Source organism: Tetrao urogallus (assembly GCF_951394365.1).
Source record: "Tetrao urogallus genome assembly, chromosome: 8".
Classification (NCBI taxonomy): Eukaryota; Metazoa; Chordata; class Aves; order Galliformes; family Phasianidae; genus Tetrao; species Tetrao urogallus.
The window spans coordinates 9,929,105-9,945,764 of record NC_136821.1 but is presented as its reverse complement, the minus strand read 5'-3'; the positions used below and the strand labels follow the sequence as shown (position 1 = coordinate 9,945,764).

General features: G+C 45.1%; 1 protein-coding gene across 2 annotated transcripts in view; it reads right to left on the bottom strand.

Moving 5' to 3' along the window:
• Positions 1-6,720, bottom strand: part of ADCY5 (adenylate cyclase 5) — a gene marked incomplete at both ends in the record, with an annotated part of 196,308 nt that extends 189,588 nt beyond the window's left edge. For both annotated transcript variants that reach the window (XM_079538863.1, XM_079538864.1), the window contains one exon: positions 5,710-6,720. In XM_079538863.1, the coding sequence (XP_079394989.1) occupies positions 5,710-6,720 (1,011 nt within the window). The remainder of the gene's footprint in view (positions 1-5,709) is intronic.
• Between the last annotated feature and the right edge of the window lie 9,940 nt (positions 6,721-16,660).

The window sequence follows — 16,660 nt, the reverse complement described above, 5'->3', positions numbered from 1 at the left end:
AAGACAAAGCTTGCCCAAGGGGAGCAGAACTTGGAGCCCTGTCCTCCACCTCCCCAAACAAAAGCGGGTATTTTTTCTGAACCGCACCCACCTGCACAGGGGGGAAAAAAAAAAAGAAAAGAAAAAGAAAACATAAGAAAAAAAAGAGGAGAGGAATTTCTCAAAGCAGAGGTTCTCAGAAGCCACTCACAGCTACAGGGTGGACTGCTTTACTGCAAACATGGAAGTTGCTGTCGGAATAATTGCAATTGTTACCTCTCGGTGTTTCAGCTGCTGCTGGAGGTTTTTTCTCATTGCATCTCGTGCCAGGACAGAAGGAAAGGTCTTTTAGTTTGGTAAGAAGATGGGAGTAATACCCATTAACAAAATGAAAAGACAAAAGCAGCTATTCCCAAAAGACCGTAGCTGTTCCCACTACTGAAATGCCCCAAAAGTTAGCAATTGTTTCAATTTTCTTACGAGATTCAGAGGGAGCTGTGGTGCATGACTGAAAGATTAGCTAATCAAACACAAGTTGAATGCATTGAAACAGCCTGGTGCCCAAAGTTCACACTGCAGCTGGGCAGAGTCCCAGCCAGCAGCACAGCCAGCAGCAGTGAACATGCAGCAAAAGGGCATTTTGGGAGTGCTTGCAGCCAGTCTGGGTTTGGGAAGGCACAGCCAGTTCCAGTGAGTCGTTAGCACGAGACTCATCAGCACTTTGTTTCCACTGCAGTTCAGGTTTTAAAATCATTTGAATGCGGTCAGTAACAAAAGAGCATGTAAATACGAGGTCCTGCCCTGGGACACAGGTCTGCAGCAGAGGATAAGGGTCGTGGTTGCACCAAGGCATCCAGCCTGGGACACGTGAGGACAAGTCAATAACTGTGCTGTAGGATTGGGACACACATCTGTCCACAGTTGTGGGCATCACAGTGCAGGGAAATGCCAAAAATTCAGGGTGGTGGGAAGGGCGGGGGTGGAGAAGTGAGGGAAGAAGATAAGAGGCGGCAGGACCACAGGGTAATTTCACAGATAAGAAAAACAGATACGCCTTTATAAACCTCAAGCAGTGCATTCACTCCCTAGAGACACAGGCAATATTGCTTCTAAGGACTAATTGATATACAATACCTCAGGGATTAAATTAATTACCTCTGTTAGAGAATTACACTTGGGAAGGCTGTTATCAATGCAACAGCTACTGGATGTTTCGGGCTGCCATTTCTTCCTCTTCTCAAATGGTCAGTTTTTACAAAGTTCAAACTACGGCTCAGCTGTTCAGCTGTCAGCACTGCTGGAGCAGATCTCGCTGCACGAGCAGCTCTCTCAGCAGCAATGCTTATGCAGAACAGGACACTATGAAGTGCTATAAAATCACATCCCAAATGAACATTACTCAAATGTCAAGCAGGCAGCATACAACCATTCAAACAAACAGATCCACTTGCACTTCAGGTAGCTCATCTCTCCTCTGTAAATAAATGCCACCAGAAGACAATGAAAGGGCAATGCAGTGAGTTGGTAACGCACTTCTGAGAATCTGTTAGTCTCAAAATCAGTCATCACCTACTTATCTTAAGCATGCTGCAGTCCAAATGGAACACGCAGTACTATTTCTCTTGCTACACAGCAAGCTTCTCATACAATGTCATTTAAATTGCATCTAAAAAGCATCTTTACGAGATGCTAGAAGATACACACAAGACACAAGTCAATATCCTATTACAGTAAGAAGCTGTTTTTAGCCCTGCTGAAGTGACGGTTTATTTAGGGAAAGGAAAAAGAATGCATCATGTTTTTGTACCAACACAGAAATGGTTAAAACAAAACACTGCACTTTAGAGAGAGGCACCGTGCAGCTGCAGATCCATCACATATCATTAACTTGGACTGACAGGGAGAAAGGCCAACGCACAGATCTCAGAAGTGAGCAATGAGGAGTACTCAAGTAATGTTGTTGTGATGAAGGTGCAGGGACAGGCAACAGGGAGCTCGACATCAGGAGCCTGGAAACAGAGTGCCAAGAACACAAGCGTGTTGGAAACACTATCAGAAACTCTTTGCAGGAGATTTGCAATAATATTTGGGCAGGGAAAAGATCTGAGATGTTCAGCTTCTCTTTCAGTGAGCTTATAGACACAAGACCCAAAAAAAAAAAAAAAAAAAAAAAAAAAAAATCACACAATAACAAATTAAAAAAAAAAAAAAAGTGTATGCATCTTTTCCCAGCCTTCTGTTTTTGTGGTACCTTAACAGTCACCCACTCACACTGAGTTAATAAACTACAAAGCCTTAACTGTACTCTTGAACAAGGAACCTCAGACAGTTACAATGGAACAGGTTTGGATGGGAAAGCCGGAGTAAATCTAACCTCAGTCCACAGGTTTGTTTGATGTCTGCATATTGCATTCTTATCCCTCACTCCTGGTCCCCCGCCTCTCCCACACACCATCCCCATCTCCTCAACACTGATTCACAGTCCAATAAACCCCATTGTGAAACTGCCTGTCCCTTAGCCCTCACTCACACAGAAATGCCAGTGCTTACACAAGACCTGCTGCTCTGAGGGCAGTTGGGCCACTCTCATGACTTCAGCAAAGCATCTGCAACCCATGCACACCAATAGCCCTCCCATGCATCCGTACAGAGTTTGTGGGTCAGTTAGGTGACTTCTTTCTTCTGCAGCATGGAATACATCTCAAACAAACCTGAAGATAAATGCAGTCATTCTCTCCCTGATAAGCCCCAAACCAACCCCTGGAACTAATAATAGGTACACACAGGAAAACTTAAAAGTGATCATGATTTGCAGTTGGAAGAATGTATGTGTTAGAGGACTATGCTCTTCTTCTATCAGCAGCCTTTGGATGTGAGTAAATTCTCAAGCACTCAATTTCTTCTGGTTCCCTCCCTCACCATGGGATAACTTCAGAACATAATGCAATAATTCCCACTAATTAGCATTTCTGTTCCAATTAAACATCAATTCAAGACGCCCAGACCATTGCCTGTACTGAGACAGAGTCCAGTGACCCCAAAATTATTAAGAAAGCAGCTCAGCTAGGAGGCAACAACCATAGCTACCTTCATTCCCACCACCTCACCAATTTGAAATAGCAAAGACCCTTAACCCCTTCCTGAACCAAGGGATGAGGAGGGCTGTGCTGTAAAGAAGCCCGGCCAGAACTGGTGACAGAGAGGCAAGGAGCAAGACAACAAATTGTGCATTCTCACAAAGGGGATAAAAAAGTTGCCTTTCTCCTAAAAGGGACCAACAACCAAGGACTTCACTCTTTTTCTCAAGAGAAGCAGCAAGGTTTACGAGGCTCCAGAGCCTGGTAAAAAGTGCTCAGGAGTCTATGCAAGAGTCACTCAGCCCAGAATTGGGGTAGGTCACAGCAGGAACGCACAATTTGTCCTTGCTTGGAAACAACTAGGAGAAGATCAAAAGAAAAAAAGGCCCCTGCAAAGAACCCACTCAAGTATGATGGTTAAAATGCTGTGACACAAAGGGACTGGGGGATACACGTCCCAAAAAGCCCTTCTGCCATTTCTATGGATATAGAACCATCTGGTCACATCCTCACAGGTGCCTTCATTCCCACACCTGCCCCACAGAACCCAGGCTGATGTGACTGTTGGACTGCAGCCACCAGCAACAACTTAACCCTCTCCTTCCACTTTTATCAGCCCTCCATCCACCTTCACCCATGTGAGTCGGAGGGGACAGTGGGGCCGAGGTGCCCAGTGGGGCAGAGCGGAGCGCAGCAGATCTCCATAGCAACCAGAGGCAGCCCTGGCAGGGAAGGCCTGCTGGGTGCTGAGGCACTGCACTCTGCAGAACAGATTTCTCTATCAGCTGGAGATAGCAGCTCACAGCCCTACATCAGCCAGAGATAGCAGCACACGCTCGAACGCAAATGTGTGGAGAATCTGATGCTTGGCCTTGTACAGCCCTGCAAATTCAGCGGGACCAGGGAGACCACGGCAAGATAGAGAGGGTGTTTGGTGTAAAAAAAACAAAACAACACAATGTGAAGAGATGCATTGTCTTTGAAATCAGAGTGAGAGGACTCCTAAGACATTTTTCATCAACTGAACCCTTATTCTGAAACTGCAGTAAAGCCCAATGATCCTGAGCTGCCATTGCCCCAAATTCTCCACAGAGAGAGGTGATCACATATAGACTCCTCGCAATTAAGATGCTATCATCAACACTTTCCAACATAATATTTCAAGTACCCTCAAAAATTAACAGAGTAAGACTTTCAGCTTTAATCGTGATGAGTTCTGCCTTCATATGTAGAACAGTCTCCATCCAACATGCTGAACTCAACATGAGAAGCCTCAGTATAAAGTTACGGCTTTGAAGGACCAGAGCCCCACAAGGAGGAGCTGAGTCCATTAGCAAACTTTTCCAAGTCCAGCAAAAAAAAAAAAAAAAAAAACAAAAAAACAGTCACTGTCTCATTTGCAGCATATGCTCTGCTGGAAATGCACAAAAAGCCATTTATATCAAGCATAAGAAAAATATGCCATGTGCAGTTTATAAAAATATCTGTAAGAAGCTAAGAACAAAGCCAGAAACTGTCCAATGGGCTTAGCTGAGTGGGGAGAGGAGGGGGCACAAAGAAGAACAGGGGGGGAGGAAAAATGAAATAACTTGATGGGATATTTTGTAAGGCAGACTGCAACAGCCTGAGCATGCTGGAGTTTTATTTAAAGGGGAAAAAAAAACAAAACAAAAACGCCCTAGAAACATTCCTGACTTTACAAAGCTTCAAAGCAGCTTCGAGGTCAGACAGGCAGGCACAAGGCTCTGTGCGCGCGATGCCACAGGTCAGCAGGCAGCCCAGCACCTCATAGCAGCCAAATACATGGGAGCCCAGGCTGCGGCCATGCTCCTCACCCAGACCCCAGACCCTCAGAGGCATGTGTCACACTGCAGTGCTCCCAGTCATTGCTCTGAGGTCCCTGTGGTGTTGAGCACAGGACCCCCACATCAATTTGCTGTGCTTCCAAAAGGAAAGCAGCACCTTGTACCGCTTTTGTTTGTACAGATATGGTAATTAAAAACTGCACTGCAACACATTCAATAATAGACTTATTATTCCTGCAAACCAAGTGCTCCAGTTTAACATGATAATACAGCTAATGACCTGCATTTATACTTCTCCACTTTTCTGCTGGCTGTACACAAATGCTGGGCTTTTCCACTATCGCTATTTCCAGAGCAAACACCTTGCTAAACCCAAACCTCACCCAACTCTTCCAAGGGGCACGCTCTCGAAGCCCTGCACCAAAATCATTCAGACCCCAGCACTCCTCACAAGAACAGCCTTAAACCCATACAGACCACACAATGTTCTGCACATAGAGGTAGCCCACAGGACACCATTCCACAGGTGTGCTTAGTGCACAGCTGTTGACATTAAACACAGCTGAAGGGCACTGGCACAGCCAGCCAGCAACCACGCAGTCACTCGAAACCCTTCAGGCAGGTTTCCTAAACATTCTAAGACCCTTAATGAAATCCAGAAATGAGAAAACATTACAGCATGGGCTACCATCAGGCAGCACAATGCAGCATCAGACAGCCCAGGTTTGAGGCTGGAGGACACCAACCCATCCAGCGCTAGGTGATGACCCAACAAAGCCACCTACTCAGCTCGTCCAGGGAAGGTTGGGGCCACCGCGCAGACACAAAGAGGCCGGGGGTTTGCCTACCTGCTTGAGGAGAAACTTGTCCTCTGCGTTGATCTTGAGGGAGACGGCCAGGTGGATGGCGGACAGCACCACCCCACTGATAACCGCAGCCCTCATCCGCACCGGCAGTAACGTGTAGATGCTGTAGATGAAGAAGACAGTCCACCAGATGCCTTCCGAGGCACTCCTGGGCCAGACCAGCAGAACCCCTACCACCTGCACAGCCAGGATCACCAGGATGACGGAGTAGCATGCCAGCCACATGTGGTCCTGGTGGAAGTCGTTGCGGTTGCACACCATGCACAGCACCACCATCAGCAGGATGGCCAGGGAGAGCACCACGACGTAGGACACCTCGTAGTGGCCATGTACAGCGTGGAAGATCAGCATGACCACACAGACCAGCACCAGCACGGCCATGAGCATGGTGAGGCTGCTCTGGTTGAGTCGGAAGAAGTAGCGCTGATAGAGGCGCTCCAGTTTCTCCGACTGGAACTTCTTGGACCTGAAGATCTGCAGCAGACTGCTGCAACAGCTGCCCATGGAGAAGGCCACCTCGGAGTCCCCCTCGTCCCCGTCCTCCTCCTCCTCCAGCTCTTCGATCTTGGCCTTGATGCGTTTCTCCTCCAGCCCCAACTCCACCGAGCGGGGCCGTACCTCCCCCTGCTCCCGGGGGCTGGCATTGTTGGGGGCAGCGGGGGAATCACCACCGGGCTGGTGGCGGGACCGGTGACGTCGGCTTTCGTCACCGCGCTCCTGCCAAGCAGATTTGGACCTAAAGCTCATCATCATCTTGCAGCCGCTCTCCCCGCGGCTCCGGCTCGCCTGGGGCTCGTAGTCTTCCTCGCTCCGCCACCTGCTCGCCATGCGGGAGGCCTTCTTGCCCGAGGACCTGTTGGGAGGCGGCGGGTAGGAGTAGCCATTGGCCCGCGCCTCTGCCTCGCCCCAGGCCGAGCGGTGCTGCTCGGTGGCCGCGGCCCAGGGCGCGGGGCTGCCGAAGCCCGGGGGGCTGACGCTGTTGGACCGGGACATGCCCTGCGGGAAGGGGACGTCGGGCAGGAGAGGGGAGCTCCTGGCCGCAAGGGGCAAAACCCCAAAACGCAACGGGGAAAGAGCTCGGGAATTAAAAAGTAATAATAATAATTAAAAACACAAAATTAAAAATATATATATATAGCCAAAACCCGCAAACGCCCCCGAAGCTTCTCCCGGAGCCGGGGCGTCCTCTCAAGGCAGCGCGGCGGCCACGGCCGGCCCCGGAGCTTCGACACCCCCCGAGCGAACGCGGCGCCGTCTGAGGGGCCGCCGGGCCGCCCCCGCCTCACAGCCGCGCGCCCTCAGCCGCGCCGCGGCGGCCGCAGGGGCTCCGGGCGCGGCGGGGGAGCCGCATCGCAGCGCGCCGCGCCGGCCCGCACCCGCCGCTCGGGGCCGGGCACGGGGCGGGCGGCGGCAGCGGCCGCCCCGCGGGCCGGGCGGCGGCGGGGAGGGCGCGGAGGCTCAGGCTCGCAGGGCCGCGGCGGCCGGCTGAGGAGGGTGCATCCCCTGCAGGGGGGGCCCAGGGCGCGGCGGGGGGGCCGCCCGGGGCGGGCCGGGCTCTCGCCTCGCCTCCCAGCGGCGGCGGAGCCCCGGCGATACGGAACGGCGGGCGGCAGCCGCGCCGCTCATGCACACGGCCGCCGCCGCTGTGCGCCTGCGGGCGGCGGGAGCGCCTCTTCCAGGGACACCGGAGAACGGGAGAAGCGAGCGGGGGGGGAAGAAAAAAAAAAGAAAAGCAAAAAGGCGGCGCCTCTCAGACGAGCGGAGCGGAGCGGAGCGCGGGGCTGCGGGCAGCGCCGCTCCGCGCGCCTCTGGCAGGGACAGCAGCGGCCCGCCCCGGCTCGCGCCTCTTTGTACTCCCCATTCAACCGGGCGCCGGCCGCGCCGGCCCCCGCCCCCGCCCCCCGCCGGCCCCCATTGGCGCGCCCCCCGCCGCTGCCCGCCGCCATTGGGCGTCGCCGCCGGCCCGCCGGCCAATCGGTGCGGCCGGAGGGCGGGCGGGGGCCGTGCCGCCGCAGCGCGGCCGTTAACCGCTTCGGCGCGGGCGTTGGTCCCGCCCTTGAGGCTCTGCCTGAGGGGCGACCCGGGCGTGGCGGTGCCCACCGTGACGGGAGGCGAAAGGGGCTCCGGCTCCGCGTTCTGCCCCGTCCGGGGGGTTCTGGCTCCCGGAGGAGAGCGTTGCACCCACGAGGTGAAAGCATGAGAAAAGGAGGCGGCACCGCAGGCTGCGCCGCTGAGAGGCAGAGGAAGGTAAAGCCTGAAGGACTGTCCCAGTCTCGGGCGGTTGTGACCGCGTCAATAAAACAGGGCTTGGAGGAGGGTAATTATGATGATGAATGGCAGATAATGAACGCCACAGATAGCCATCCATAGAGTTCATGAAAGTTTGGGCACTGAGGAAACGAGATGAGTGCGTGTGCAATTTTAACACAGTTGCATGTTCATCAGTCAGTCACAGTGAAAGCAAAATAACATACCTTGGATGGAAAAAAAATCTTTCAAAAATGCCTAACGATCCTTAAAAGAAGGCTCAGACGGTTAATACACTCCCTGTTAACAAATAAATGACACACACAGAACTGTTATCCTTTCCTCTGGTGACTTGGCCATTCTAATGACTCCTGACAGGTGTCTGCATCTGTACAGCTCAATTCTGTCCCAGCTATGACCTCACTCCATACAGGTGGTCTCTGTGTTCTAATCTGTGAAATGAGAACACTTACTTGTCCTGTTTACACTGCAGTGCCCAAACGAAGCAACTTCCACCTCCCCTGCTAGTAGAGTCTTCTCAAATGCTGCTCACCCGATCACGAAAGCGTTATTCTTTTGTTTGTTTTTGATGGGTAGGGTGGGTGGGGGAAGGATGGGAGGGAAATTCTGTTATGTTCCCTCAATCGCAATTTAATCAAATTCTGGATCAAAATAGAAGCCCCTCCTTCCTTCAGCAAGTGCTTCTCCACACAACCTATGTGGAAGATACAGAGAATGCTGGCACACTGTTTCTAGAGCATGAGCTCCACAAGATCTGTCAGGGAATATGTGAAAGAACCTACAAGTACAGTCACGGAGCTAAGTGTAGCACAGACCTGAAGTTCTTCAACACACGAACAATTTACACAGTTCTGATTTCACACATAGCCTCAAATCTGTATACAAACATGATATTTTATTACTGTTACAACAGGTACAGTAGAAAAACATCAGCATTCTTCATTTGCTTGACTTACACACAACAGGAATAACATCTACATAGTGGCCTCAGAATACACGTCAGTTACATATTTCACTCTCTGCAGCCTTCATGATTCACGCAAGTATTAAAACCAAAATTCTAAAATAGCTATGCTCCCTAAATTAGTAAAGCCACTGTAAGACACGTTCTTGGTCCTCTCACCAACTATCTCTGCGCACTCCGAAATAGCTTTCTGAAACCTAATGAGAGAACCCAACCCAGAGACATGAAATACTGAAATTGAACAAGCTGCTATTACATAGTTTCTGCTTTCGCTCTCCACCCCATAATCTGATGATTCACAAGGAATAGAGCCAAAAGTGAGCAGAAAATTATGAAAATATAAAAACACAGTCATTAAAAAAAATTAAAAAACAAGACCAAAACAGCCTGATTCATCACTGACTCAGGTTTCCTAGGGTCACATAAAAGCCTGTCAGATCAAGGTGCTTACTGAATCGGAATTCTCAGCTTTTTCTTTAGTAGCATCCACAGCATTTAACCCCAAATGCAGAACTAAAAATATTTGCATTTCTATGCTGTTTAGGTTAAGTTAGATCTGGGACACACAAACACAACACGGGATTGTGAAATTCACCTTCATGTATAGAATTCATGTGATCGTTTGAAGGGATTTTATGTAAGCCCGACACGAAGGAAAAAGTAGTTGAGGATTCGATTTCTTCAAAAAGATTGCAATAAGAATTATTAAATATAGCCTTGCTTTAGTCTTGCAGGCTCCCTGCAGATAACATCAGAAGAACGTTACCATGGCTGAAATAGTTGTCCTGTATGCTGCCTGTATACAGCACAGAGTTCAACAGTTACATTTTTGGCACCAGCTATACAATTTTTGGCTGGTTTATCAAGTACATTTGCATAGGCTATAGTGACGCTTGGTATTAAGTTTCACTTATAAAACTTATCTGCAGCACAAACACAAACGGACACCAATATTCAAGGTCACCCATACTTGAATTGGCAGTAAGCAAAACACCAGCCACACATCAGCTTCCACTGCCAGAAAGGCTAGTACACCTGACAAGCAGGGGCCAGTTGCATTTTTGCCAATCAGACTTACCACTTATTTCAAGTCTCCTCAGCTTCGTACACTGAAAGAAGTGGACTGATGTTGTCATAGCTACGTGAGAAACCAATTCCTTTTATTAAGTGAGGGTGGGAAAAAAGAAGGTGGATAGAAGAGCATTATTCTGTGCACAAGGTGACCAAGAAAACCTAGCTTCAAATGTTTTCACTGAACGTTGTGCTCCCCTCCTCATTTACTCAGACATGGGATGAGCATGTGCAATGGCTCATGGTATGGTCTGCACAAAAGCACATACAAGCTGCAGGAATTTCTCTGAGGCTTCTGCTATTCTTTCAAATGTGGCTGGTAATATTCCGGTAAACGCACAAGAAAAAAGAATGATTGCCTTCTGTTTTCATCATGAAGCCAGGCTTTGAAAAATAATATACAAAGAAACTATTATATTCACAAGTTGTTAGAAGTTTCCCAATTGTGCAATGGGCAGATAACACTACATTGCACAGTACTTTTATTAATTCAAACACATGTAATAGGACACCAGTGGTCATTTATCATGCAAACAAGTACAGGTTTGAAACTCAGAACTGAGAATAACTAAATCATATGATTTACATCTATGGTACATATCAATTTTTACATCTTTCTACCAGCAATTTAGTTCTGCAAAATTTGGCAAGCTGTGACCTGCAGTCACATGTCACCAGGAACCCAGAGTACTCCTGGCCCTTGAATGCTCATGTCAGCCTCACATTTGTTTGCATCTGTTAGGAGCAGAACAGTTTTCCATGTCCTTTGATTTGACAGTCCTTTTTGAAGAATAAAGCAACTACATTCAGATTGCAGTTTTTTTTCTGGTAGGGCTTGGACAATATCACAACTGTTAATTTCCAGTACTTACTAAGTAAATGAACCAGTGGTGTCTTACCTTCAATATCCCAGCCATTTTCTTGTGATGCAAAGGAAGCTTTCTTAAAAAAGTATTTATTTTTGCTGTTTATTTGCTAACTTCAGAACAGTTAAAGCACTTTATTCTCTCAACTTATTTTGCAACTACTCTTACTGTCTAGCAAGGCAATCCAGTAAGCACATATAGAATCATCATAGAATCATAGAATGGCCTGAGTTGAAAAGGACCACAATGATCATCAAGTTTCAACCCCCCTGCTATGTGCAGGGTCACCAAGCATCAGACCAGGCTGCCCAGAGCCACATCCAGCCTGGCCTTTAATGCAGCCAGGGATGGGGCATCCACAACCTCCTATAGCAAAGCAGCAGCATACTGTAATTGTAAAATCATTACAGCAACATGAGAATAAAGAATGTTTTCCTCTCAAATGAACTCGATGCTTCCTGTATGCATTGACAGTGTTCTGTCCCATATACTGTTTTGCATTCTTTGTTCTACTGAAACAGCACCTTCCCATGCTATGAAGAGCAATGAGAAAGTAAACAGCTTTTACAAATGCATCCTCTGGAGAGGATGAAATTGGTTTCAACTACTTCTTTTATTCAGCTAAGGAAACGTGTGAACATTTATCCCATTCAGCTCCATTGCTTCTGAAAAGCAATATGCTAAGGTTTGAAACATTAGAGGAATAAAACCTAGAACAATTTAAATTGCACTGAAAAGCTGAGTAGGGAAACACAATTAATAGCCAGCCTAGAAGCTTTCCTGAAAATACTTTATACACAGGAACAGTGCACTAAAACAGCACACCTAAGCCATGTGTGCCATCCCCCACCACCACAAACAAGCAATAAACACTCAGTGTGGAATGAAAGGAACTTCGTGTCAGCAGCACATTACAAAAAAAACGTATCAGCACTTCCATTTAAAGCTATCATTCTACCTTTTTTTTTTTTTTTTTTTTTTTTTTTTAATTAAAAAAACTACTGGATAACAAAGGAAAAAATAAGACAAGTTTGAGGTTTTGCCAGTTCCAAAGTGTTTTTCAGGAACTCAGTAGCTCAGTATACTCCAGTACCTCTCCTCTTCTTCCAGCTCATATCTGTATTTAGAATATCATCTAGTAGACAAACCCAGCACTCAGTATCATTGTTTTTCTTCAGTAAATGAAGAGTTTGTATTTTACCTGAAGGGACCTTTAACTAAACAGCCAAATTTTTTCACAAAGTTATCTTTTATTTAGCTAAATGGAAAGCCCTCCACTTCCTATATCATCCTCCAATGGATATTTTTTTGCAAGCTCACAATTCAGATTACACAGCCACCATAATTCCACAAGTTCAGGTGATCAAACTAGAAAACTATCAGTGTTTTTAACACAGGGTCAGAGTAAGTGATGTATATGTATTTTAAGTGTCTAAATAGCAGCTAGATGATTTGCAATAGTCTGGGCAGACCGTCTGAAGCAGCGAGTCAAAAGACAGGAAAAAATGCAGCTCAGGGTCCACAATTCTGCAAAATAAGCCTCTGCAGATTCTAATAATGAATTTCACATTACAAACATCCTTCTGTAGTACCAGGTAATGTCTAATTTTTATGTACAAACTAGACTGAATTCACAGTTTATCATGACACCTTAGAGTTTGTGCCTTGGCAAGTATATAACTAGACATGGAAGTGTTTTTAAATGTTGTTAATTTTCTTTTTATAGTGGATTGAAATAATATGCATCTACGTAAGAACAGAAAATCTAGGGATAATACTGTCTGTAACATCTTTTTTCCTAACATTAGCAATTATCAATGTATCAAAGAGAAAAGCACACAACTGGCAATGCCAAGTTGATTTGTGAAAATATGAAAAAGGCTTTAGAATCTTTTACGCCTGCAAAAGAAAGCATTATTTTGGAAAAGAGTGACCAATAAGATTAAAAACATTTAAAATTTTCTATTCAAATTTTTAATTCCAACTGCTTCAGGGAAGCCTTCAGGAACCACCACAGAAGCTTTATTCATTCTCTTTCACCACACTTGTCAGAAGACATCTAGAAGTGTAGAAGTGTGTTAGTTTAGGAAGCAAAGCTTGAAAAGCTTGAAATATTGAATAGAATGTCCAAAAAATCAAGTGCCTCGAGCCTGGAAATCAACCCCCACTTTCCAGAAATGCTCACTCCATTCCAAAGAAATCACACATATTCACTCCTTTGTATTTTACATCAAACACACCAGCACAGAGCCTTCCATGGGTCTTATGTCAGCAACTGCCTATGATGTATTTAAGATAAGCCGTAAATAAGAGCAAGAGCTTAACTCACTTATAAGCACAGAATCCTTACTTTTTCAGACTTCTTAATGTTGCCCTAGGTAGCTAAAATTGTTTCCACACACGCTGCTTTCAGACTGCAAAGAAGAAACATGTAACTAGTCATAGTTATTCTAAGACAGAAATGGAGCACCACTCTTCACAGCATAACATTTCAAAGTAGTTTTTAATTGCAGAGTCCCAGCTATCATGTGTAGGGTATGTGCTGATGCTGTTATGACAACATTATTTCATCCCTTCTGCAGTGAAACAAAAAAATCATTGTAGTTGTGTAATCTTATGACAAGCATATGCCTAGAATAATAGCATGCACTCTGCAACTGGTGCTCAGTTCCTATTAGAGGATTATAACTTGTTATTTATGAGCATTAATGGCATCTAGACACAGCATTTAAATCTCTCTCAGGAAGTGTTAAAAATGCTAAGAACGTTGCTGTGGTAGCAGACATGCTATATTTAGTAAATGAACTCCAAAATATTCTGCTGCATTATTTAAGCATTCCACTATCTTAATAATACTCAAAAGATTTTGTTTTTGTAGAAAAGCATCATCACCATCTAGAGAGCGGGTAACAGCAGAACAAAGAGCTGCCGTTCTAGCGAGGATCCTTCAGGAAGCCCTAAGTTGGAACGTTCATACAGTCAGTGAACATGTTATGAATATTTCTTTTGAAGTCAGCCCTTGTAACAGCATTAAGCATCTACTGCGACTTTCATTTGAGCTCCAGAAGCGAGGTATGCTTGGGAAACTTGGGCATTGCAAGGTACAGCCTTACATCAGATGAGTAAAAACGCAGCCCTAATTCACATTTACTAAGTAACTGCTCATATTCCTTAAACAGCACCAATACAGCATATTTTGTTTGGAATTCTTTTATTTGGATTATAGCAATTAGTATCACTGGTCAGTAGGCCAAATCCAGGCAGAGAGCACACAGTCAGTTTCACAAGGCAACAACACAGACTAGTATTTTAGCATAGAAACCATTTCACCGCATTGCCAAGTAGAAATATCTTCCAAACATGCATAAAATGTTATGCTTAATCTTTCAGAGCTCCACGTAATACCAGATTCCTAAATATACAAAAAATACATTTAACTTATAATAATCTTAGTGAATCAGACTTATAAAATTACAACTTTATTCTTCACAACATAGAAAAAAATACAAAAATGACTGTATATAGTTTTCCCCAAAATTTCACCGAGAAATATACATCAAAGCACATGATTTGATGTATACTCATGACAATTTTAAGATGAAAGATAGGTTTTTAAATGACACTGCAGATTGGTCTACACAGATGCCAACCTTGCTATTGGTAAATAAAAAAACTTGGATAGAAACATTGCATTGTGAAAAATTACAATTTACCTGCACTGTGGTCTGCATTGTACTGTAATTTACACTACGAACATTTCTACAATTCCAGTTGTAAGCTCGACACTGGTAAGAACCTTGGTCTTCTAGAGGGTAAGGACTAACTTGATCAAAGCTGGCATGGTAGAACACAAAGTACCATCAACTGAACCAGTGCACATAACACAAAGACAACCAAAGCAGAAAACATCTGCTGCAGCAGTTTGGTGATGCTGATAGAAAACATGCAAGCCTAGTAAATAGTCTGTGGGGGGGAAAAAAAAAGAAAAACAACTTGTAGATTTGTGACAAAGAGTACTAACCAAAGCTTTTATTATAAAATTCCCATACTGCATTACAGCTTCAGTAACTGAAGAGGAGAAATTTGCTTATTAAGATGGCAAAAAACACACGTGACCAAAGTCAGTGCTAGGGAAAACCCTAACAATACTAGGGAACTGCACTACAGCTTGTACTCAGGATCACCTTCCAGTGATTTCCATGGAAGCCCGACATGAGCAAGCACTGAATGTTCCGTAGTTCAGCTTTTTCTTTTAGAAGAAAAATGAACTCTTTTTCTCAAAAAGCTAAAGGCAAATTAATAATTTCATTTAAATACTTCATAGTAAAGCTTACTCAGCAAGGAGGCTGGTTGTAGAAGCCTCTTCCATATCAGCAGTTCTCTCTGCTTCTCCGTATTGCTCATGCTATCTAATACAGATCTGTACTGCATCTTTCTCATCAATAGAGCTATGAGTTTGTTTCATACAGCAGTATTACACTGCTACCATTTTTTCCCTAGAAATTGGAACTACAAAGTTGAATCCAATCTCAGCTTGACTGTGTCTAAATACAAGAAAAACTGAAGGAGCTGAATACCCACAACATCCAATAACCAGAATCTATCATAAAATCACATTTTTCAGATGACATTCTTCAGAAATGCTGTCACAAACATCTTTGATAGCATGAACAAGCAAAAGGAGATGTTTTGTTCAGATGTGGAAGTTCTAAACAATGAGTTCAGTATAATGCAACATTTCTCAGACAACCAGAGCAAAGAAATACACAGGCTAATAGAGAAATGAATTTGAATTGTTTCATCTTTGAATGCAGAACCCCTCTGAAGTTAAATGTTGCCACAGTATTTTTGCTTACAGCCTACAACTGTCTACAAAAGATTCAAAATAGAAGCAAAGATCATTACTGTCTCTTATCCTCTTCCAGCATCTAATAGTCAGATCTGTTTTGAACAGGAAAGTTGTCACATGTCACCGAGTGCTAGGAATGCCTAGCCAGACATTTTGATGGAACCAAAAGGAATGACTGAAAATTGCAGGATTTTGTGTTTTTTTTTTTAATTTAATATAGCTCTGACAAATGTGAAGACAAAGAGCAATTGTAAATGTGGCTCTGCATCAGCACTAGAACAAAGAGGCATTGCACTTAGCACTTATTGCCCTACGTTTAGGGAGAACTGCAAGGTGTCACACACAAGTAATTGGGACACAGATATGGATTGTGCCCAGGGGGAGGTAGGTGCTGGTGGGCATTAAATAGTCACACCTTATTTATGCAGCAAATCATGATGTTACAAAAGAGAAGTCAGAGATACCCTTGTCTAGTTGTCTAGTAGCTCCAAATGGGCAAGGACAGTACTATTCCACTTTCAATATGTGATACAGCAGTGACCATTAGTTACATTTCCTTTTGCCTTTGATTAGATGTCTGTTCGTTCCCCTGGTCCCTATGTGCCTTTTAATTTACTGCCCCCTCCCAGTAAACATTTTTGTTCATATTTTGGGCCACTGCTCACACAGCAGCAGTGGATTCTGCTTCACCACATGGCTCAGTCCTTTCATTTTCTGCTTCGTGTTCTCGAGGGAAGGTTTAGCCTGAGAAACCTGAGCAAGCACCTTGGAAAAATCTGTCTTTCCATGCTCTTCTGCTGTTTCAAAAGAGCAGATAAGGGAAAGCTAGCCCAATCTGTAAAAGCAGCAAGTAACACATGAAATAATCTGCTTTCAAAAATGTACTTGTTATTTAGGGTTTTTACAAGGGCTTTT